At 35.1% G+C, this 23933-nt stretch overlaps 2 protein-coding genes and 1 long non-coding RNA gene across 5 annotated transcripts in view; 1 reads left to right on the top strand and 2 right to left on the bottom strand.

Annotated features, from left to right (window-relative positions):
• Nucleotides 1-23933, top strand: part of LOC117564311 (disintegrin and metalloproteinase domain-containing protein 10) — a 131863-nt gene that overhangs the window by 50692 nt on the left and 57238 nt on the right.
• LOC117564316 (fibrinogen-like protein 1) lies at nt 12363-20865 on the bottom strand. 3 transcript variants are annotated; one of them, XM_052002529.1, is made up of 3 exons: nt 20594-20865; nt 19570-20525; nt 12363-12545 (listed from the first exon to the last, which is right to left on the bottom strand). In XM_052002529.1, the coding sequence occupies exons 1-3, from the start codon at nt 20696-20698 to the stop codon at nt 12428-12430; spliced, it is 1179 nt and encodes a 392-aa protein (XP_051858489.1). In that variant the 5' UTR covers nt 20699-20865; the 3' UTR covers nt 12363-12427. The 3 variants fall into 3 exon arrangements, with proteins under 3 accessions (XP_051858489.1, XP_034098908.2, XP_051858490.1); XM_034243017.2 differs by lacking the exons at nt 19570-20525; nt 20594-20865 and adding exons at nt 12610-13447; nt 13512-13663 and having other exon boundaries at nt 12509-12545; XM_052002530.1 differs by lacking the exon at nt 12363-12545 and adding an exon at nt 19381-19497.
• Nucleotides 16513-18678, bottom strand: LOC127565179 (uncharacterized). The gene is made up of 3 exons (XR_007954565.1): nt 18580-18678; nt 17928-18514; nt 16513-16608 (listed from the first exon to the last, which is right to left on the bottom strand). It is a non-coding gene; the product is annotated as an uncharacterized LOC127565179 (long non-coding RNA).

Here is a 23933-nt window from a genome sequence, read left to right as displayed (position 1 = left end):
TCCAAATATAACTCAATCCTTTATGGTGCGTTCGTGTGAATGGCAATTACATTGTGCAATAGTCTGAAAATGTCTAACAGCAACAAACTAAAACTGCAGCAATAAACACAACAGTATTTTTGACTAACAAAAAGTTGCAAAGCTTGTCTGCATATGTCAGAGCTTAATATGTATCTGTTCTTTTTAGTCTTATGAAATGAAACAAATACTATATATGTATGATTCCTAAGAGAAGTATAATAAATGTCCATAAATTGCGACTCGATTAGTTAAAAAGAGTGTACAGAGAGTTTTAGAGTTGAAGTTTTGCAGTATTTAGAAACTTAACAGCTCTTTCCAGATAATTAAAATAAATGACGTGCTAAGCAACTAACTCTTATATTTGGCAAGTTCCACATATTTTAGTGTGACCGTCGATGGTAATGTTTTTGTGCCTAATTTTAGAACACCATTGAAACTTTCGTCTATTAACAGAAGAACTCACTTTCTTTGTCTATTTCTTTGGGGACAATATCCCAATCAAATTATATTTCAGCTTGGAGCGAATTAACTGGGAACTGCGAATAAACTAAGAAGATTTATTGAAGTCAACTAAATATAAAATTATGCAGAATTCTAGTATTCTGTTTATAGCTGTGCACTGTAAATTCTACTCTATCATATATCTTAAATATAAATTAATAACGAATCTTAATTAGAGAATAGTATACACTAATTTAGTTTTATTCTTTTGCATGTTTATTTTTCTTCGCTTCAACCAAAATTCACTTTAACCTTCAAGTTAAAGTTTAGTTGTCTGAATTGTAGATCTGCCCTCATTGTTGACAAGATCTTCATGATAGCCAGATTCACTTTGCTTAATTTTTGGCTGCGATAAGACAACACAATTTGCTAGAGTTACTGCGGGGCATTGCACAGAATAGTCAAATAACAAGAGGCAATGCTGCGTGTCTAATGATGCAACAAAACCCGCACACACACACTCGACACACAAGCAGTGGAGTACAAGGAGAAAACAGAGTCTGCAAATGTCAATCGCATTAGCCTTTTGTCAACAGCACTTAAAAGCGTCGACAACGAACATTCCGTATTGCATTGGTAACAGCATAAGCCACAGTAATAGCAACAACAATAACAACAACAGCAACGAGATCAAAAACAACATCTACTGCAACTGGTAACTTCCTGCAATTAGAATTTTAGCATTTATTTCAACGACATTCTGTGAAATACACACACTTTTAAATTCTAATGCCCAACACTGGGCTCTCGGCTCTCGGCTCATGTTGCCAACTTGTCGACTGCCTCTGCCTGATTCTGGTTGCCCTCCGGTGCAGTAAATGACATTATTAACCCAGTTTCCACCGCTTTAAACAACCACACAAACCCAACATTACCATCGCCCTGCCGTGCGTTTTTACAAGTTTCTTGCGCTTCGACACCCACGTTGAAAATTGGAGTAACACTACAACAAACTGCGAATACTCTTACTTCAGGGGGAATACAAATATTGTTGTTCATTTCAATACATTTAATAAGCTTCTTTTTTGCTGTCAACTTATTTCTTAAAGAACTGATAACTAAATTTAGTTACTATTTCTTTTCCCTCCAAAGTTATTTTATAATATCCAAAATACTTAATCAATGCTTAATATGCTAAGTGGAGAATAACATCGTTAGCGTCTGCAATGTAACATTAGTGCTCCTTTATTTTATGTTAACAAACATTATAGAAAATTTTATCGAAAGATCTCTTCGATTTTTAAAGCGTCACTGCAAAGGAAAAAGAAAGGAAAGATCAAGAAGTTTTTTAAGCTCTTGCTCATATTTATAATAATTAAAGACAACTAATGAACTTATTATGTGTGTTTTAGTGCTCTAAAAAATCGTTCAGCCTTCCATCAGCAATAGTATTCAAGATATTTGTTAATATGTTTGTTGTTGATCAGCTAAAATAGCTAAAAATTAAATTAATAAAAAATAAATTAATGAATAAAGAAGTTTACTAATGTCGTTAAAGTTGATAGCATTAAAATCAGAGCAAAGAACTTTTCTCAAAGTTGGCAATGTGCCGTCAAGCTTTATTCATAATGTCAGATACCTGCTTAAGTATGTACTTTTAAGGAAAGGGTAAATGTAACAATAGCAGGCAATGTGAGTTACTTGTGTGATCTTTAGTTGTTTGTTTTTCGCTTCACATGCTTCTTATTATGCTGTTGCTGCTGCTGCTTCTGCTGCTGGTGTAGTTAGTTGTTCTTACTGGTGTTGTTGTTGCTGCTGTCGTTGGTGTTAAGTTGGCAACAACAAAATGGAGTGAACGAGAGAAAGAGGGGAACAAGGGGAGCAGCAACAACAACGCACAGTTAAGCAACCAAACAACACCCACCTAAGTAGAAAACACCCCTCAACTTGCCAGAATGCTGCTTGAAAAGCACTTCAACAGTCAACGCCTTGCGTTGTAGTAAACATTATTATCAAACAAAAAAAATGAAGAAACTAAAAATAAAAATAAAATAAAATGCACGAAAGAATGAAAAAATATATAAAAGAATAAAAACAAAATCTCTGCAGTATACTAAGCCCTGACGCTTCTTTGACGCAGCTGACGTCGTCGTTGTCGAGTCGAGTCGTCGAATGCGAAAAAATATCTCTCACAAGTATTTATTTACATTTATCTCAGTACTATCCCCCCACCCATTGCAGAGAAGAACGCTGAGCGCAAAGTTCGCTTCATTTTACGCATTGTTTATACATTAGAGAATTTGTAGTTTCATTTTTTCCTCCGATAAAAGTACGAACCGTGCGTAAAATGAGCTGAGCACGAGCTGCGCCAAAAGGGCAGCTGCTTTTTTGTTGCCATGGCTCAAAACAAAGAATTAGGTTAAACGAAATTTAATATTGAGCTACACAGAGTAAACTTTAAGCTTAAGCTACCTCTTATCAAATTAGTGTACACGCAACTTTTGTTTATTTTGTCTGTGTGCTGAAAATAAGTTTTTTTTATTATTCCCATTGCTAGGTAAAACTTTGTTTATCTTATATCTTAAAATATTTTCATCATTTTTGTCTTCTTCAGCTTCAAGGTATCACTTCTTTTTCTATTCCTTGTACCATATCTTTATAAATTGTGTTATTTGTTTAGCATATTTTTAGATCCACTTGCGTTTATAAATGGTTCTATTTACTGCCCTGCTCTTATAAAGGCAATTAGCCTTTTGCCGATACTGGCACCAGTTGCGAGTACATAAGTCCATTTTCATTAGATCCCTTGCCATTAGTCGAACAATGTCGAAGCTTTATTAAATAAATAAAGTAAATACCCCAGTGATTAATTTGCGACAGTGCTGAGCAAAATGACCACAGAGTCTCTTCTGCCTTTCCTTTTCCCTTTAACTTGGCCATATTTTCTCGTTCTTTCTCTCTCTTTCTCTCACTGGCTCTCTGTCTTCTCTGTAGCATGCAGTTTTTACCTTTGCTCTGCGGCATTTCCGCTTCCGTTGCATTGATGACAACGACGACGTCGACAATTTTTCTGCTGCTTCGGCGACCATTAAACCAGCTCCAAGTATCGTCTACGGCTACTTACGATAGTTACTATGCCAGAGATGGCTTATGTAGATGGATGGTCGGTCTGTTAGTTTGCTTCGGTTCACTCCTCAGTCCGTAGTTCTCGTTGTCTTTGCTCGTCTGCCCATAAATCCAATTATAAGTTGCAAAGCGATGCGATGCTCTTGGTTACGTTGGCTTGTCCCCATAAAATATGTACCTATATATACGGGAAAGAGTTGAATCAGCACAATCCAAAATAATATATATACCTGTATTGCAGAACTAGATATGAGACAACAACTCAGACGGAGAAAACATCGACACTCTCTAGAATGGGTTAAAGATAATTTCAAATACACAGCAATTTTCTATTCAAATTAAGTAACACTTTGGAAACGCACAAATACATTGTTGTCAAAGGGCAATAATTAAATATCAAATATGATTGTTTATTGCCATTTGACGAATACTATACAATTCAAATGATTTAAAAGCCTTTCCTTTTTTTTGTTAAAGCAAAATATATGATGAGTGCCTTAAGACACTTTTGTATATTAGAGGGTTAAGTAAACAAATAGAAACTAAGAAATATATACAAAAAAATTTCCAACTAACGTTTTTTTTTTGTATTTGTTTCATTACAGGTAAGATCCATTGTATTATGGGAGGATGCTAATCAACAAAAATAAGTAAGAAATCTACAGTCGATTGTGCTCGACTGGTATAATACCAAATTAATATACCGGAAAAAGCATACAAATATCCCGAGGGCTATATTTGATATATCGATATAGTACTAGATTCAAAAAATACCAGATTGTCAAACAAAACAACTAAAATCGAACAGCTGCATCCATATTTGGCTTTATAAAATTATTTATTAAATAATTTATAACTTTTTTTATCTTACCTGTAGTTATTGTATGTTTTAATACCCTTCGATACTCTGGAATCCAAAATCTAAATTGCGGGTAATATATTTTCAAATGACATGATGAGCACGATATTTTATTGGCATGTTCAACATATTAGCAGGAAATGTTTCTGCATTTCTTTAAGCAAATCCTTTCATTTTCAATATCACATTAAAATAAATATAGTCAGAGAAGTTTTTCACTATCATTGATGCAATTACCAATATTAATTAACATTTTACCAATATGCCAATATTTGGTATCTGCCTACATTATTTTTATCAAACACTCCTAAATGTCTTCTTTAAATTCGAAAATAGATATTTAGAGCTGCATATTGACACACTTTCGACTTTTGCTTTAAGCTAATCTTGTCTCTAGTGGCTCTCGTCACTCAAGTATCTGGTTGGACAAAGAGGTTTTGCTTAAAAATTAATTAAAAACTAATTTGCGTATTATGGTGACGGTGTCAGTTTGCCTTTGGCGGCTGCTCCATAACTACTTTCAGTTGTTAAAGAAGTAGTTGCCCTGATTTGCAACTGTGGCAGATGTCGCTGGCTTGTCTCTGATAGAGGAGACGAAGGAAGCAGCTTGTAGATTGCATTTGGAGCAAACCGGCTTGCAGCTTGCAGTTTGCAGTTGGTAAGTTGCAACTTAGAGAGCTTGTTGCCACTTTTTGTGCCCATCAACACAGAGTCAGCAACAAAAGTTTTTTGCTTACAAAAATTTTGTGTGATTAGCTGAAGTGGCCTTACAGCTCAACTGCAATTGGTATTAAATCAGACAAACTGTGGAACACAGAACTTTATAATGATTTTTCGGGGCGGACCGACTTTTAATTACAAATCTCTTTCTCTCTTTTGCAAGTGGCCGCCTTAACTGCCAGCAATTTATGTTGCACTTGAGCAGTGCATAAACTTTCAAGTGGTGAAGGCAATTTTGCACTTGGCTTCATCTGGTCCGTTGATGGGGTCAAGTATGCTGTGGTTTTTCACAGTAGCGGGAGGTGTGGGGCAAGATGTTTGTGGTGCTGGTTCTGGTTCGCCTCATGTGTTGGCATAGGTACGTTGAGCAAAAGATTAAGTTAACTGTAGCTCAGGTTGTAAAAGACTTAACGAAGTTGCAGAACTATCTTGGGCCAAACTTTGTTGAGATTAATTAAAAATTCGTTTTGCGGTTCAATCTTTTGATTAAAGGTTTCATTCAAGAGGAATTCACGTGCCTGAAATGGATTAAAATGTAACTTGTTATCATAATTGTTGTTAATTGCAATAATATGTATATCAATTTGTTTCGCTTTGTAATATTTGTGTTGCATTAATTTGATTAAATGTTTTATTAGATCAATTTAGTTGCTTTCAATTTCAATTTTATGTTGTACTATTTTAAGTAAATTATTTGAATTTTCTCAACAGATTCGTTTAATTGTATTCTCATATTATTCACCTTTTGCTCTATCAATTACAATCATCAGCCTGCTGGCATTAATTGGCCGTAAAATTTTGTGAATTTAAACTCGGCTGATAACTTTGTTGAAACGCCTGATTAAGTTTATTTCAATAAATGTTTGTAGTATAAATTGAAACTCTGTTTTGTTGCTGATGTCATTGTAAGAAGTTGAAGCCATTAGCCTTGTTATTTTCTTTGGCACTCTGCACATCTTTAGGATATTTCGAAAGCTTATTAGTTTTGACAAAAGTTTTGTTTTCTATTGCTTAGCTGACACTATCGTTGGACTGCTCCATTTTATGTGTATGTAAGTTTGTATGACCGACAGTCATTGAGGAGTCAGTAATCATCATTGTTGTCTCGTCATCAGTCGCTGCCTTCAGTTGTGGCAAGGACAAAGTTTTGACTCCTCCCTGCCTGTCGGTCTATACACATTCAAATTGTTTAGTATTTCGTGGGATGTGCCCGTGTTTTTGTTGTTTGTTGACTTAAAAGGTGGCGGTGGCAGCGGTGATGGCTTTGACTTCAGCTTTGGCAATATGTTGAAACTCAGCACAGCCGAAAAGTTTTTATCAACATTCATTCAACCTCAAAGCTCCTCCACCCGCTAGCACCAAAAAAAAAAGAACACAAACAAAAAACTAACACAATAGTTTTCCCCGCCGTGTTTTGTTAGTTTCGCCGTTTGAAGTTGATGTTGATGAAGTTTCGCCTGAAATGAATCGAGTTCATGGCCCCAAAGTTCGTAGATGAGTTACTAATATGATAATAATTTTTGCTGTGAATCGCACAAATGTTTTATTAACAACTAGCAACGAACATGGAGGAACATGGCGAATGAGCGCGCGAAATGGGTGCAAATTAAATGAAGTTGATTGAAACTTGAATCACAAAGTTTTTTAATTGAGAAAAGTCGGTTGCAAGTGCTGCTCGCATTGCATTGACTAAGTGCATATGACAGGCTGATATCAGGACGAACCTCCCTTTCACCCAAAGTATTTTTCAATTAAAAAACTTTGACAGCTTGGCACCTTTTGTGCCGATTGCCTTGCCTTTCTATTTAAGCCAAATGTTTGAAACTTCTAATTAGACATTTTTGTGGGTGACTTTTGTAATGTCAAAAAGAGTTCGAGATATATGTGTGTGTGGATGTGTATGTGAAAAAGTATTTGCTTTCAAACATTGTTGAATATGATTTATGTGCACAGATGTATGAATATATAGAATTACTTTTATTCATTATTAAAAGACTTTTTATAAATTTGCAAAAAATCATTAAACATCTGAAATAATACATTTGATTTGTATTTTATTTCGTAGAGAAACTATATAATAATTTGAGTAAACCAAATATTTTCAATTTGAATAAGTAAGAAAGCTTCAGTAGAGTGTGCTCGGCTGTTAGATACCCACTAAAAATTTTTAATAGAAGCAATGTGTGTGTGTGGATGTGTGCGGTATAATTCTTATAATATACCAAATTAATGTATCGCAAAATTAGCATTTGGTATATCAGTATGGTACTGCATTCAAAATATACCAAATTGTCAGTCAAGTAAGTGTTTATTATAATACCTTTCTACCCTACGGGTATCAAAATGGTGAATTTTTATTGCATAGTCCCCATTGTAAGTTGCCATTGAAGTAATTCCACTTAAAAACCGCCTTGATTGGATTTCTAAATTCAGCTTAACGCAATTTTTATAAAATTAAATTATATTAAAAGGTTTCTGCGTCGTTCTCTCCCTTCGAACAGCTCGTTATATATTATACATAAAGATTTTGTAGGAGTTTGCTTATTGCATAATTTATACCGGATTGCTTACCCTAAACTGTGCCACACACCAAGGGAATGGAATTTAATATGTGCCCTCAAACTGCCCGTAATCGAAACTTAACCACAAAAGCACGTCCATCGATGGCTGCATTAACTGAATTTCCATATAATTCAAGTGATTTGCGCTTTAATCATTTAAAATCTGCGACCAGTTATTATATTTCGCACCTTCTTCGCTCTCATCTTTGTTATTTTTTGTTTTATTTATCTAATGTGTGCGTGGTTTGGCTGAATGATTTGTGTGGCTTTTGTGTAATTTATTAGATTTTGGCAAATATTTTGCCAGCAGCATTTCACTGTCAGAAACTGGCGTCTTTCTCTAGAGTTCAGACAGGCAAAAGAGAATTCTGCTGTATGCGCTTCTAGTAGATCTTGAACAGTGACTGCTTATGATGTAATGTTTTCATAAGCTGCTCGACGTTGTCCTCTTCTGGGAGTCTGGTCTGGTAACTGCTGCTTTCATATTTATGCTACCAACTTTGGCAGCGCTCAAAAGAAGAAGTAGAAGTGGAAGTTGGTGGTGTCGAGGTCTCTTTGGCCATTGTTTTCGTTGTTTGAGAAGCGTTTGCTCTCCTTGCAGCTGACAGCTGCCTGCCAATAGTTGATTTTCACAATATACGTTTTCCACTTGATTTTCCCCTTGGTTGGCTCAAGTTTTGCTCGGAACTCACCAAACTGGCGTCGCTTCCTTTTCTAAGGAAAAACTCTTTTGCCTTCCAGCATTCCTTCTTCTCCCCCCGACCCCTAAAAAATATTCCGCCAAATTCTGTCTGAATTTCGGTTGAGTCCGTTCCTTGTCTCCTTGGCTGCTGCTTGTCTGCTTTGCTGCGCCAAAAATCAAACCAAATTTAATGTGTGCCAAAGTAACTGCATTTGCTTGATGGCGTATCCTTGGCAAGGAAGTCAGTGCAACCGTTAAGGCAATTATATCATTGATAGTATAAGTTCACAGACGTTTAAACTTTTGGCAGCTATTTAGTGCTCGCTATTTGCCGATTGTGTCGAAAATTTCGAAATTGCAGCTAGCAACATAGTTGAAATGCTCGAATTTAAGTCTTATTAGAAGTTTGCTTTTGAGAAGCCAATTGGGAATTTTTAAAGGGTTCAAAATTATAACTTTTATTAAAGTTTCTGAGTTTATTCTGAAAATTTTATTTCACCCATTAGTCTATTAAAAAATATAAACTGTTAATCCTTGTGATACATGTTAATAACATTGTTGCAAATATTTACCTTTACTTTAATAAATTAACTAACCAAATAAACATGTTTTGATTTTATTGACCCATTTCCATTTGTACACAACTATCAGTTATCTTATCGTAATTCAATTTCATTGTAATGAAATATGCTTCTTAAAGCGCGCCATATGCATGATATTACCCATGTGGCATCCCCAAAAATACTGACGTATATAGACACAGATATATATATGCCTGCCAATTGCTTTACTTTTGTCTTTCGTTCTTATTTTTAGCACATACACAACATCCTCGAAAAGTTGTGTGTAAATATTGATTACGCGCATATCACGTACGCTACTTGAGCGCTAAGATTTTCGCACTGGCCTCAAAGAATCGAAGTCAGTATCGTCGCTGTGCTTCCTCATGTGTGTGAGTGTGTAAGTGTATGTGTATGTGTGTGTGTGTCGTGTGGCACACGTCCTTGTGCTAGTTTCCAAGTTGCCTGGTGCCTCTGGTTGCCTTTTCGCTGACGATTGCCTTTTTGGCTGGCTGCTTGCCTGGAAATTGAAAGTCGCTCTGCCTCAAACGAACTGAGAGAGAGAGAGAGAGATTTAGGGCTGTGGGGTTGGCTTTGTCAGAAACAAAAAAAAAACAAAAAAAAAGAAGAAAAAACATTTAACGTAACATCGTAACTACGAGACACGTGCTCTAACCATCAATTGAGCCGTTGTTTGCCATTTATTTACCTAGACTGCCGCTGCCATGTGTTAAGTGCTAATTGGGTTAGCAGTACGCTTCCTCTTTCTTTCTTCCTCTCTTGCTCTCTACTTCGGCTACTTCTCTATCTTTTTGCTGCCTCCTTGTCTACTGTTGATTTGGCCAATAATTGGCACTACAATACAATGTGAATAGCTGCCAGTCTGGCTGGTGATTAATTTTTAAAATTACTTAATGGCTAATGCCGCTAATTATATCAGTGTGTATCCAACTCACCTCTGTTCTGGCCTCCATCGGCGAAGAAGCTTCCTTGTAATCGTATGAAAGTACTTCACAGTATGTACAAAGGCTCGACACAAGACCTGACTCTGTTGTTAAACATGGTTGGTATTTTTTTTTTTTTGTTGCTTGCCTGAGGATGGCTAATTAAAGTTTTAAGTGCTTACCCGAAACAACGGGGAGAGAGGAGAAAGAGAGAGAGAGAGAGAGAGAGAGTCAGGAGCTAACACGACAGCTGCCAGCTGTTTGGCCATTATTTTTACTGTTCAAGCACAAAAACTCGGCTCAGGCAAAGCACAGAATGTGTTTGCCTAACATTCCAACTAATTAGATTTTCTTTTCGTGAAGGCTTAAGTCTCTCTTAGGGGCTGTCAACATGCGATGATGATAGTTCCATATTAAATTCAATTTAAGCACAAACTTTAACAGCTATCGATTAGCGGAAATACGAAAAATATACGTTTTGATTTCGTTGATCTATTAAAGCTGATTACGAAGTTTTAATATATGTATTAAATAAATGATTCACAATTCTATTTCAGTATTTACCAATATAAAAACATAATTTAATATCGTCAAGTTTATATGATTATTATGAGATTATTTAAATTAATGTTAATAAGAAATCTTAATTATTTAAAATATTTATATATATAGCAATAGGATTACTTAAGTAAAGAAATAAATTATTATATAATATATATCATACCATAATGATTATAATATTATAGGAAAAAATTGAAATATCTTTATATATATTAAAAATTTACAAAAGGAGAAATGCTTTTTTTATTATGAATTGTTCGGAAAATAAACCTTTAATCAATATATTCATTTTCACGAGTTGACAGGCTTTAGACTAACGTATATATCAGACATTTAAAGAGCCCATTGCTGGAATATAATGCGATATCTATGTACGTACAGATTTACACCATAAAGTTGATGCAGTCGCATAAATTGTGAGTTAATTAACAACAAAATGTTCGCATAAATATAATGATAAACACATCGAGTTTATCAACAGTCATTAGGGGAGAAACAACTGAAAGACGAAAGCCAAAAGCCGAGAGATGATGATGACAAAATCCATGACCAAATTTAATGTCTCAGCCTCGACATGAATTTTAATGCCAAGCGGCATTTTACCCCCTTCTTCTCACAGTCTAAACAAATGTTTGCCAGCATAAACAGACAGTCTGACAGTGGAAAATGAAAAGAGATGGAGGCTGGCATAGAGGTTCAGACAGGGAAAGTGGCACTAAAAGCGAGAGAGAGAGAGCGAGAGAGAGAAGGAAGGAAAGCAAATGCAATGCATCTGCAACTGCAGCAAACGTTGCAGCGTTGCAACAGCTGCTGTGCTCTGCTTCGTTGTGTTGTGGCTGTCAGAGCCACCACCAAGGACCAACGGCTGTGTATCCTGGCGTTGTTATTGCTGTTGCTGGTGGTGGTTGCTGCTTTGGTCGACACTTTACACAGTGGGAAAGCCATAATCAGGACAAGTGTCCTGCTGCAGCAGCTGCAGTCGCAGTCGTAGTCGCATGTGCACGAAGCTGCATTATTATTATTATTTGTTGCATTTTGCATAAAACGCAAAGTCGGCCTGCCAAGCCAAGCCATGTCCTCAATGTGCAGGTGACATTACGGGCAGTCAGTGGAACCAAAGAGACAGAGAAAGAGATGACGATGGCGATGGGAATGTTGTTGAGACGGATGCCAGGAAATCTGCAGGCGTTGGGACTTAGCCTTGAGCAAAAGTTGAGCGCATGGCTCATGATTTATGCACGTGTTTAGTGTGAAAAATGTGCATTAAAAGCAAAACTCACCAAACTGGGCAGAGAGAGAGCGAAAGTGTTGCCAAGAGAATGTTTTACAGTGGAGAAGGAGCTGATGAAGGTGCCACAGGAGGTGGCAGGAGCTGTAACTAAAGAAGTCTCGCCAGGCGAGCAGGCAGGCACGCAGGCAGGAAGTGAAAGTGTGTTAGACGACGCGCATGTGTTGCTCCTCGTATTGAGGTCACTGGTCATTATCAAGATGTTGCAAAAGAAATGCCATAAAGTGTCCACCTCCATCTCCACCTCCTTCCACTTCTTCTTCTACTTTTTGTTGCTGTTGTGCACGCCTGTCGTCAGCAAGCCATTTGATATGCAAGGCAGATAAAGGGCAACGCGTATTCAACGCCTGGCCAAAAGCCAACAGACTGCCTACATGATTGGGAAAAAGAAAGGCAGAGGCAGAGAACGGTTTCCTAGATAGCAAGAGGCACGCTCCAAAGTTGTCTTAAAGCCAACAATAGTTTTAAGGCCAGTGTAACTGCCGATAAATAAAATTTTTGACTCACCACAGCTTCTGTTGCCTGATATTTCCTTTGGTCATCGATTAAATGTTTTGCTACTTTTAATGTTAATATTTTGAGAATACTTTAACAAGTTTTTCTTGATTTTTATTCTTATTACATTTCCGCTTTGCAATTTTTGCTTGAGTTTATTCATTTTCTTTTATTTTGGTCTAATCATCATTTGAACAAATTTAAGAGGGTTATTACTCCACGAATTCCATTTCACGCCTGGATCGCGTAATCCTTTCGCATTCTTATCATAAATTCCATTTAAATTACTGTAAAGTTATTAAGAGGATTAATAATCAATAGTCTTCAGTTTAAAACGGATAAAGTATTTACCACCAATAACAATTGTAAAACCACCAACCGGATTTGAAGCTTTGTCCACAATGTCCAGATCGTCATCATTATCACGATCTGAAGTCGAAAATTTCGAGTCCTTATGATTTTTCAAGTCATCGCCAGCATCACCAGAATAACTGCCAATGGATTTAATTTTATAAAACTCGTCCTCATTGCCTATGTAAAAATGATCATATCGAGCGTATCGTTCCTTGTCGTTAAAGTCTTTAAGGTAAATATACAACTCGTGCGTTTGCGATTTAGTTATTAGATGCAGTTTATCGAGTCCAATGAAAAATTCTCCACGCAGATCACCAAATCCTTCACGATAATCTGTCCAATTGCGATTAAAATCAACAGATCCATCCATACGTCTTTGAATCACAGTCCATCCAGCGCCAGCCAAACGCGAATCACATGGCACAGAAAACGCATCGATTCCAGGCACTTTTATCTCATAAATATCAGTTAATTTATTAATACAACTTGTGGCTAGACAATTCCCGAGTTTTATTTTATATTCCATTATTTTCTCGTTTAAATTGGAGAGAAGTTCGTCCTTGGCTGCAATAATGGTACTTTTCTCAAGACTTTCATTTTTAGATTTATCACAAAGTAGAATCTGTTGATCTTTATTTTTGATAGCCTCTTCGAATATTGCCACCTTCATTTTGAGATCCGCTATCTGTTTCTCATACTCTTTTAAAGTAATAGCTTGTTCCTGAATTTGTTTGTCCTTCACTTGTATATGAACTGTATGTTCTAAAACAGGTTGGACAATATTAAAACAATACCCGTAGCACTTTTCTTCGTTGTCCTTGATAATTGAATAGGTCTAAAGAAAAATAAATTGGAGTGACACTCGATAAAATGCAAAGGCACTTAAATAGTGAACTCACAATGTTTTTTACTTGACTGCTTTCCGTAGTGAAATCAAATTCGTTACTTGAATGTATAATCCCCGAATTAAATATAATAAGTAAAATTGTTGCAAATATTTTCATTTTGGATTACAATTTTGCGAACTTTAAACGCTCAGCTTTAATTAAAAACTGAATCCAGCTTATATTGGGTTTTCTGTCCGAGGTCCAATGCGATCACTTAACTAACGCTCGAGGCTCTTCATATACGTCGAATAATTTCCGAGTTCCCAGTATCAGTTATTTATTTCTATATATGCACATACGTATATACAACGGAATTTTTATATCAGTATATTTGGACCAGTTCACTTTGAAAGAAATGAAGTCTATTAAGTTGTTCAGTGACGAATTATGTATAACATACATAAAAGAAAGAAGGCTTCATATATATAGTAAAAGTTCTGAATCATCATCGTATTAAAATCATTAAATTGGAATTAGAAACCTCTAATTGTTAAAAGAGCATATAAATGAATGAATTTATGTAAAATAGGCTTTATTGTTATTATTTGAACATAGATGTGAACAGGTCGCATGCAGTCGTGGCAAATATTTTCGTATTCGTTTTATAAAAAAAAGGTCACTTTTCGTTTGTAATGAACAAGTTAGAGATTAATTTGTTAAAAAATTAAGGGGAAGTCCCATTCTTAGATTCCAGTTTATACAATTTACTGTGAACTGACGAATAAACACAAATGATTTCTGATCTTTTCAACTTGTGATGTAGTTAATTAAATGCTCTAAATAAAATTGTGCACGTTTTTTTTTAACGTAAATGGCTCATGGAAAAAAATGAATCCATACATTTGCCTTGAATTAGAATGTTCATGTTCAGAATTATATTCCGAGCAAAGTAAATCTAAATTTAATTTAAATATAATTTAAATTTGTATTACATTTTAAAATTTTTTAGGCCCAATAAACTTTAAAAAATGTAGACAGATACTTTCATTGTTATTTTGACAACCATTTCAATTAATTTTATTTTAAAATATAATGTTTAATATTCTATATAGTATGCACAATTAACAATATATACAATTTTTTCTGGTATGTTTGATATTATTAAAATTTGAAAAATATTATAAGACGAAATTTCAATGAATCATTCAAATAAACACTGATTACACAAATCAAGTATGAACTTTTGAACAACAATCAGCTTTTTGGCTCTGCCTGCTGTTGATAGTTTGAAAGTTTGTTGTTGCTCAAGTACTAAATTGTAATTTATTCGATAGTTAAAGTTTTGGTTTTAAATTAACATAAAAGTATGCTGGACTCAGGATTGAACAAATATGTGAGTGTTTAGCTTTTGGCACTTGATGCATTGCTCTTCGGTGACTTGTTAGAAGCTCTAAGATGTTTGTAGTCAGAATTGGTGGGTGAACTGGCCTCCTCTTTGGTGGCACGCATAATTCTTCTGTAAGAGTTGAAGTAGCCTGGTTTGCTGGTAAATGGCAAAATGGCAGCAGGCAGCTGGCAGTTTCTCAATGCTCTCACTCATTCACGCCCAAAAGTCGGCAATAAAATGGCAGTGGCAAAGAGCCATGCGGGCCACGCCCACACGAGCTGCCTTTCAATTTCAGTTTGGTACACATTTTTGCATTGCTCGCTCTGAGATGGCAATAAGAATTGAAATGGCATGGCATGAAAGCAGAAGGAGCGGAGCGGAGCGGAGCAGAAGGACGACTGCAACAACGACAGTCGGCAATTGTTTGCACTTGCTCTATATTTTCATTCTTTTTCTCACTCGCTCGCTCTCTGTCTTTTTTACTTCTTTCATTCTTTATTTTGTTGGTTTGCTCTTTTGTGCCTTGGGGAGGAGGCAAACTGCTGCAATTTGCGCGCCCAGCCTTTGTCCAAAAAACTGCAAAAAGGTGGCAGAAAAAGGGCAAAGTACACACACACACACTCACACACTTACAAGAAAATTGCAGAAAACACACCTATAGGTGGGATGGACTGCGCTTTGTAGCGCGTTTAGTGCAAATTTTCACTCTCGGTCCATGGTCATATATTACTATTTTCTCGCCTGGCCTTTAAACAAATTGCATAAACATTTGTTACCTGGCTAAAGCAGCTTTTATGCTGTTGTACACATATTTATTTGATACACCAACACACACATACACACTCTTCACTACCTTTGGCAAAGGGCAATGAGAGGGCAGGGAAAATTGCATTTTTATAGTCGCGCGCTGCTTTTACGTTCTTAAGTTCGTTTTATACCTGTTGTTTATTTATGGCCTTCTCTGTGCGCGACTTTTCCCACACCCCCTCCCACCATTTTCCTTTAGTCCATTGGCTTTGCCATCTTTGTTTTTCTGGCAGCTGTGTCGTCGTTTCGCTTTTAAACTTCTGTTTTCGTATTTTGCCTTTTTCACTTACGGTTTTTTTTTTTTTTTTGCTTTGGCGCAACAAATGAATATTTGAAAATGAACGATACGCTTTTAAGCCATATGCAATGTAACACATGAGACTTTATTTGGGCCTGGCATTGTGTGTTCTATGATTGGGCCAATATGAGTTGACACTTTGCATAGAACGTGATGTTTATAAACAATTCGCATGATTCTTGAAGCACAACCTGAAAAAGGAATATTACAGTCAGAACCAACAATTACAATTTTAATTGAAATATTAAATGATACTGAAGTATTAAAATTATGCTTTTTCTCTTTGCAGGTAAATGTTCTATTCAAAGTGGAGTTCACAACGTAACTAAGTGTCTTTTGGTGAATATAAGACTGAGTTGAAATAAAATGACTGTGCATAATTATATTTTCGCACAAGCTTAATGTTTATTATTGAATTTAAACCTTTACTATAGTTTTACTGCAAATATAAATCATCTTACATCTTAATGAAACAATTATTCATAAATATAGTGCCGCACGAATTATTTACTGTTTCCAAACAACATTCTGAACATAATATTTAAAGACTCCATTGAAGCTAAAGTTGTCAAGTAGAAGAGAGAAGGGTGAGGACGTCTGATCGATGCCCAAAAGCCATTCATTTAAAGGACATCATAATCAAGTCCCAAAAGACAAACTGGTGGGCAAACAGCAATCTGTCAGGGAATACATACAAGTAAAAATTATTTATTAATTACTCACACCCAGAACAGAGAATGCAGATGCTGTGCTGTGCTGTGCTGTGGCAATTAAATCAATATAAAGAGCTACAAAATGAATGCATAAATAATTGATTTAATTTCCATGTTCCACCACAAACTGGGAGGGTAAAAGTTATGGCTCAGGGTTTGGGGCTTGGGGGTTCAATAGTATGTTATTTATTTATATGTTGTATATGCAAAAAATGTGTTTAATTTTCAACATGTACACAGCACTCTAAAATACATGTTTTGCCTGCCATAAAAATGCTCCAAGCGTCTGTTACAAAATGTGTTTCAAGTGCCCACAATTGACACACAACGAGTCTGCGTCGCTTGTACGATAAACATATATATGTATATATATATACATATACATATGAATATGTCATAAATGTAGCTGTAATTTCCGAAATTGATTATAATAATTGAGCTGTGTTTAGTTGTCAACTCTACTTAGCAAGAAACCAACTGGAAAATCTTAGAGTAAAACTTGTTTCGTTCGTTGTCTGTCACTCATTTTAAACCAATGTATTCAGTAGAAAACTGCGAATATAAATTATAAATTTATGTGTTAAATTTCGTCGCGCCTTTGTCGCGCTGCCAGTGGCATCCATTTTGACATTATGAATTTATGCGCTATCTGGCATAAAAATAAAACATGTATGAAAGCTACTGTCGAGTGTGCTCGACTGTGAAATACCCCGATCAAAACAGTGCGGTAGTATTCGTAAAATACACCCAGTTAATATACCACAAAAATACTAAAATATATACCAAATGTTTCATTTGGGTATATCTATAAAGTAAAACTATAAATATACCAAATTAATACCAAATTAATACCGCAAAAATACTAGATTGTATATCAAACGCTATATTTTGGTATATTGGTATCATAGTACATTAAATATACCAGATTGTGAGCCAAAGCAGCTAAGATCCGATTACAGGAGATGATTTTTGGCATACAAAAATATATCTAAAATAACTTCTACAATTTTCCAAACTTAAGCAAATTTTCAGGATATATCATGTTAACGCTGATCAAGAATATATATACTTTATGGTGTCGTTGATGTGTTCTTCTGCCTATTATTAACATTTACTACAGTCAAAAAGTTATCATACCCTTCTACGCTTTTAATAAGGGGTATAAACATTGTGTACGCATATGCAAATATATATGTATATGTGTCTTGGTGTAAACGAACATAAATATGTCTCTATATGTGCATGGCATATTTTCAGTTATGCCCACAAAACAGCGAACTTACAAACCAACAACACAGCCTGTGACTGAAGAGTGATTTTGAGTATGGGATGCGAGAGTAAACTTCATGTGATCCAATGTGATATATACTCTCGTACTTTATACGTTCTACAGCCTGACAGTTGCTCCGTCTGTCGCTGGGTTGTTGTATCTGACAGTGCGTCACTCCAGCGTCGGCTTCGCATGGGTCTCTGCGGTCTGTCAGATGATGGCTCGTTCTCTTCATTTAGCTTTTGCTGGGAGGGGCGGGGCGATGGAATGGCAGAGCATATGAAACATGGACTCCCCGCTATTGTTTGCTTGACTGACACACATACACAATTTGACAATGCGTCCGCTCACAAGCGAATTCAAATGGTATCGCTGATACAGTGGGCTTTTCCTGTTTTGAAATTAACTCAGATTAAATGGAATGTATTTATTTACTCGCAACTGCGCTTTAAAATTATTTTCTTTATTTGAGATTTCTGCTTCTATTTTGGTCTAATCATCATTTGAACAAATTTAAGTGAGCTTTAACTCCAGTGATTCCATTTTACACCAGGTTTTTTCGATGTATTTGTATTCCTATCATATAAACCATTTAAATTACTGTAATTGAAAAGAGAAGAACAAATATTAGTTGCATTATAAAACGGATATAACCAAGTATTTACCACATTAAACAATCCTTGAACCACCAACCAGACTCGAAGCTTTGAGCACAATGTCCCGAATGTCCTCTTCGAATATTGTGACATTAATTTCAAGATCTGCTATCTGTTTCTCATATTCTTTAAGCTAAATGTCTAGTTTCTGAATTTGCTGATCTTTCTCTATTATGACTGTAAGTTATAAGACTGGTTGTATTATAATAAAAACATATAATAAGCAAAACTGCTGCAAATATTTTCATTTTGAATTACAATTTTGCAATCTTTAAGCACTCAAATTCCATTTAAAGCTGAATACATTCAGTCTCAAATGTTACTGTCTAAGCTCGAACGCCTTTGAAGAATTCTTATCAGTATACGAATAGAACCAGATGTTGGAGAATCGTCGACATTCTTAATATTTGCTGAGAGCTTCAGTCATTTATTGGAATAATTATAATAAAGTACAAACACATCAAAATCAGTGTTTTTTGTACTGTACATTCCGCTTGTTGACAACAATCGTATATACAAACCATTATTTTAGAGATTGGCCTCAAGTATTGTTGCTTAATATACTTAAAGAACAATGACCATAGTTTCAAAAATTGGACATAGTTGATGTTCATATTTTGTATGGATTTTTATGTGTATTTTATGCATACAACAATTACTAACATATTCCGTATATTTTAGTGGACAAACATTTTTCACTCTGTTAATAACCGAAGTGTTTTGTATTTTTCTGAAAGGATATCTCAAATTTTTAAATATTATTTGTTGTATATTTTTGTTTTGCTTAGTCAGAATTGTTGTATATTAAAATTTTCTTATATCGATTTCGGTCTAATCATCATTTGAACAAATTTGAGACTTTTTGTATGCCATGTTCTCCATTCGACAATAGCATCAAGTTCATCTTTATATATTCCATTTAAATTACTGCGAATAATAGAAATAGAAATGGTGAATTGATTCAAATATTTAACGTTATCTCTTATATTATATAATTACCACATATAACAACTTTCAAACCACCAACCGGATTTGTAGATGTGTCCGCAATGTCCTTTAGCGCCATCATTATCCCGATCTGCAGTCGAAAATTTCGAGTTCTTATGATGTTCCAAGGCATTGCCAGCATCACCAGAGTAACTGCCAATGGATTTAATTTTATAAAACTCGTCCTCATCTCCTATGTAAAAATTATCATATCGGGCATATCGCTCCTCGTCGTCAAAGTCCTTAAGGTAAATATACAACTCGTGCGTTTGCGATTTTGTTATTAGATGCAGTTTATCGAGTCCAATGAAAAATTCTCCACGCAGATCACCAAATCCTTTACGATAATCTGTCCAATTGCGATTAAAATCAACAGATCCATCCATACGTCTTTGAATCACAGTCCATCCAGAGCCAGCTAAACGCGAATCACATGGCACAGAAAATGCATCGATTCCAGGCACTTTTATCTCATAAATATCAGTCAATTTATTAATACAACTTGCGGCTCCACAATTCTCAAGTTTTATTTTGTATTCAGTAAGTTTTTCATTCGATTTGGAGAGCAGTTCATCCTTGGATGCTATAATGTTGTTTTTGTCAAGAGTTTCATTTTTACATTTATTTGAAAATAGAATCTGTTGGTCCAACTGAATGTCTTTAGTTCGAATGCTCTCTTCAAAGATTCCCAGTTTTGCTTTCAAATCTATAGTTTCGTTTTGAAACTTTTGAGAAACCAGAAGCTGTTGGTTTAGCTGAAGATCTTTATTTCTAATAGTCTCTTCGTATATTGCCAGTTTAATTTTGAGATTTGCTATTTGCTTTTCATATGCTGATAAGCTAACAGCTTGATTCTGAATTTGCTGGTCCTTCACTTGTATATGAACTGTATGTTCTAAGACTGGTTGTAATATATTAAAACAATATGCGTAGCATTTTTCTTCGTTGTCTGCGATAATTGCCCAAGTCTAAGTATATATTAATTTGAATGACTGTTAAACGATAAAATAAAAACACACTTAAAATGTGAACTCACAGTATTTTTCACTTCGTTGCTTTTCGTAGTGAGATCGTATTCGTTATTTGAATGTATATATCCCGAATTAAATATAATAATTAAAACTGTTAAAAATATTTTCATTTTGATTTACAAAGTTGCAAACTTGAAACGCTCAGATTCAATTTGAAACTGAATGCTGTCAAGCTTCATTTTTTCCGTCTAAGCTCGAACGCCTTTGAAGAATTGTTATCAGCATGCGAAAGAACCAAATGTTCGAGAATCGTCGACACTCTTAATATTTCCTAAATTGAAAGCTTGAGTCAACATACATAGTATATACATATGAGAATAATTATATTTTTATCAGTGTTTTTGTGCTGTTTAGCATTTATTCATGGCATTTCCATCATTATAGGAATAACTGTTAATGGATTTAATTTTATAAAACTCGTCTTATTATATCGGGCATATTGTTAAAGTCCTTACTTATTTTTAATTGTACATAAACATAAAACTCGTTTCAAAATACTTATTTTTATCAGCTTTTATACTCTCTACCCATAGGATAGGATAAAAAGCAAATAACAAACGTAATTTTGAAGGTAGTCTGACTTTTGGTGTATACAATAATAACTATAGTCGCTATGATTCCAGAAAAATTTGGTTGCGATAAGATATAAATTGTAGAAGTTATTTACCATAAGAAATACTACTTACTAGGAGTCTTATTTTGTTTGGTTGACAATCTGGTATGTTTTGCACTTTATGGTATATTTTGAATGTAGTTCTGCAGTAATATACCAAATAGAGCCTTTGGTATAATTAATTTAGTATATTTTCGCGTTTCGATAATCTCAGTCTCAAGCACTCTCGATTGTAACATAGCTTTCTTATTTGTTAACTATATATATATTGTTCAAATGTATGAAAGCTAAGCTTGGCAGCAGTGTATCGAAATAATTCTAGTCATAGCTCACACGATTGCTACAAATTTGGTGGCGATGCTATAATAAACTACAACAAAAGTCATGTACTGAAACTCTTTCGTTGAATTAACAGCTTGAGTCATATGCTTATAACATATAAGTGAAAAGCACAGAATGGAATTTGTATTTTATTATTTAAAGTTTAGTTTAGAATTATTACAATTTATGCTTCCAATTCATGTTACTTCTGGCATTTAGTTTTGAGCCACTGTACTGAACGCCATGTGACTTTCTTTATTTGCTTACTCGTCTCAAATGTCGAGACTAAAGCCAAGATGCTACCCAACAATTACATTTTGTGCACAATTTATTCATGTTTTTCAACCTTTCTTTTTGGGCATTAGACAGTAGACAGAGCAATGGCAATGATGATGAAGACGAACACGGAAGCTATTGTTTTGAATAGGGCGACGATGGCGCCATCTTTGAGTTGGGTTGGTGAGTCAGAGTCAGAATATCGCACATGTGTTGGGGCTGCTTCGGTTTGGCTTGACAACCACAGGCTCAGCTCCTGTGGCTTCCATTTTCATCATCATAAAGTCTGGTGAAAGGAAATCGATATGGGTAACTTAATCATGAAATGAAGTCGACGTCAAGTTGTCTTTCATTTTTGAATTGCAAGCAGGTTTCATACTCTAACTCATGAAATATTTGAACATTTTGGCAGTTGTATAAATTGATATCTATATATTTTTTTTCAATATTTATCATAATATTTAAATTTGTAATGCAAGCATTACTTACTCATATACATAGTGATTAGCTAGTGTATTTCAAATTCGACTTAGATATAGACATTTTAATCTCTTGTTGTTCTTGTTTTTGTTGTTGTCACGTCTTCATGTGGGCGCTGTTCGTGCGTTGCCAACTACTTTTGCACTTGGCTTTTGTTTACCTATGAGTAGTTCGGTATACGAAGTGGCCAAAAGTTTTTCCTTGCTTTTCTGTTTATTTTCATGTCTTAGTTGGCTTACTTTTTTGTTTTTTTAGCTATCCGCTTTGGCTTTGGCTTTGGCTCTAGCTTATGGATGCCTTCAAACACTCCCCCCAATCTCCCATCCCCATGGTTTCTTCTTTTTTCCCCTTCTCGGTTACCAATTTTGTTCATTTCCGTTGCGACTTCATTGGAACTTCGACTTACTCTACACATTTAGCTGGAATGCAGGTCAGTGCTGTGCAGTTTTATATTAATTTTGTAGCTGTCGGTTTTCCTTACCTTGCCTTTCTTTGGGTTCAACCGCCTGTGCTCGAGCTCTTTCACAAACTAAACAACAATTGTTGTATGTGCGTTTCTTTTTGTGTTTGTTGTAGTTGTCGTGTTATATTCAACAGCAATCCTGGCTTTGGTATTCTTAGCAGGTAGCTGCTACTCTTATGCCTTATTGTTTCATTATGCAAACAGTTTTTCAACTTGGCTTTAGCAACTCTGTCTGTGGCTTTTATTGACTCTTGCATAACAGACACTATCATGGTTATTCAAGACATTACAAAGTTGCAGACAAACTAAAACACAGAAGGTTGTAAAACAAGTAGAGATTAAAACAAATGATCTGTAAACATAAATTCATATTCGAGTATTCCCAGATAATATGAATTTTTTTCAAATTATTTATCATGTTTATTGTTCAAACTCTTTAGGCAAATGTTATTTGCATCTCATGTGTGGAAAATATGATTTTATTTTTAATGTCGTGCTATGACCCATATTGAACATCAAATTGTAAATATCCCAACCGAGCAAAATGTGTGTATGTCCTTCAATTATTTTAAACCAGCTCCGTGGCTGGAATTTTTGCTATTTTTTTATTTTGTAAATACATCCTTTACGAGGTAAAAAATATGTATGAATGGATTGACGTTGCGCGAGGTTGCAAAAAAAGAGCATAAAAACTATTTGTTTGAAATGTCCAAGTTCATTAAAAAAATATATGTCCATCAGAAATTAATGATAGAGCGCATTGACTGACAGACGCACCATTTTTATTTTAATGTATATAGTTTTTTAATTTATTTAACTTTGGTCCGAAACAAGAACCAAGTATCAAATTAGCAAAGTTTTGTAAATCGATTGTGCTCTTTAGACAGTGTGTAACGCAAAACTAATAACTGAAATAGTTGCATAAACGAATAAATTAACTTTTGCTATGCAGCTGTTGATACTTTTCGATTGCTATCACTGCATAGAAAAGCGAAGGGAGGAAGGGGCTTAGAGAATGGAAAACAGCGGAGAGAAATTTATATGTTTCTACATTTCGTATGCAGTTGACAACTCCATGTGGACGACAACAACAACAACAACAAAAACGATGACGACAACAGCACACACAACAATGTACCCAATGGGGATGACAACTTTTCTAATTTGCAGTCTGTCTGTTTTTCTGTCTAGG

This window comes from Drosophila albomicans, chromosome 2L (assembly GCF_009650485.2).
Source record: "Drosophila albomicans strain 15112-1751.03 chromosome 2L, ASM965048v2, whole genome shotgun sequence".
Lineage (NCBI taxonomy): Eukaryota > Metazoa > Arthropoda > Insecta > Diptera > Drosophilidae > Drosophila > Drosophila albomicans.
Note: the sequence above shows the minus strand (reverse complement) of the source record. Positions and strands in the feature narration are given on the sequence as shown.

What these genes read in the sequence shown, in the direction of transcription:
- LOC117564316 (XM_052002529.1), bottom strand. Translation starts at nt 20,698, where the DNA reads ATGAAAATATTTTTAACAGTTTTAATTATTATATTTAATTCGGGATAT. An exon ending in GCAACGAAGTGAAAAATACT is followed by an intron (nt 20,526 to 20,593) that starts GTGAGTTCACAT and finishes ATATATACTTAG; the next exon opens with ACTTGGGCAATTATCGCAGA. An exon ending in TTTGAAAGTTGTTATATGTG is followed by an intron (nt 12,546 to 19,569) that starts GTAATTATATAA and finishes ATAACTTTACAG; the next exon opens with TAATTTAAATGGAATTTATG.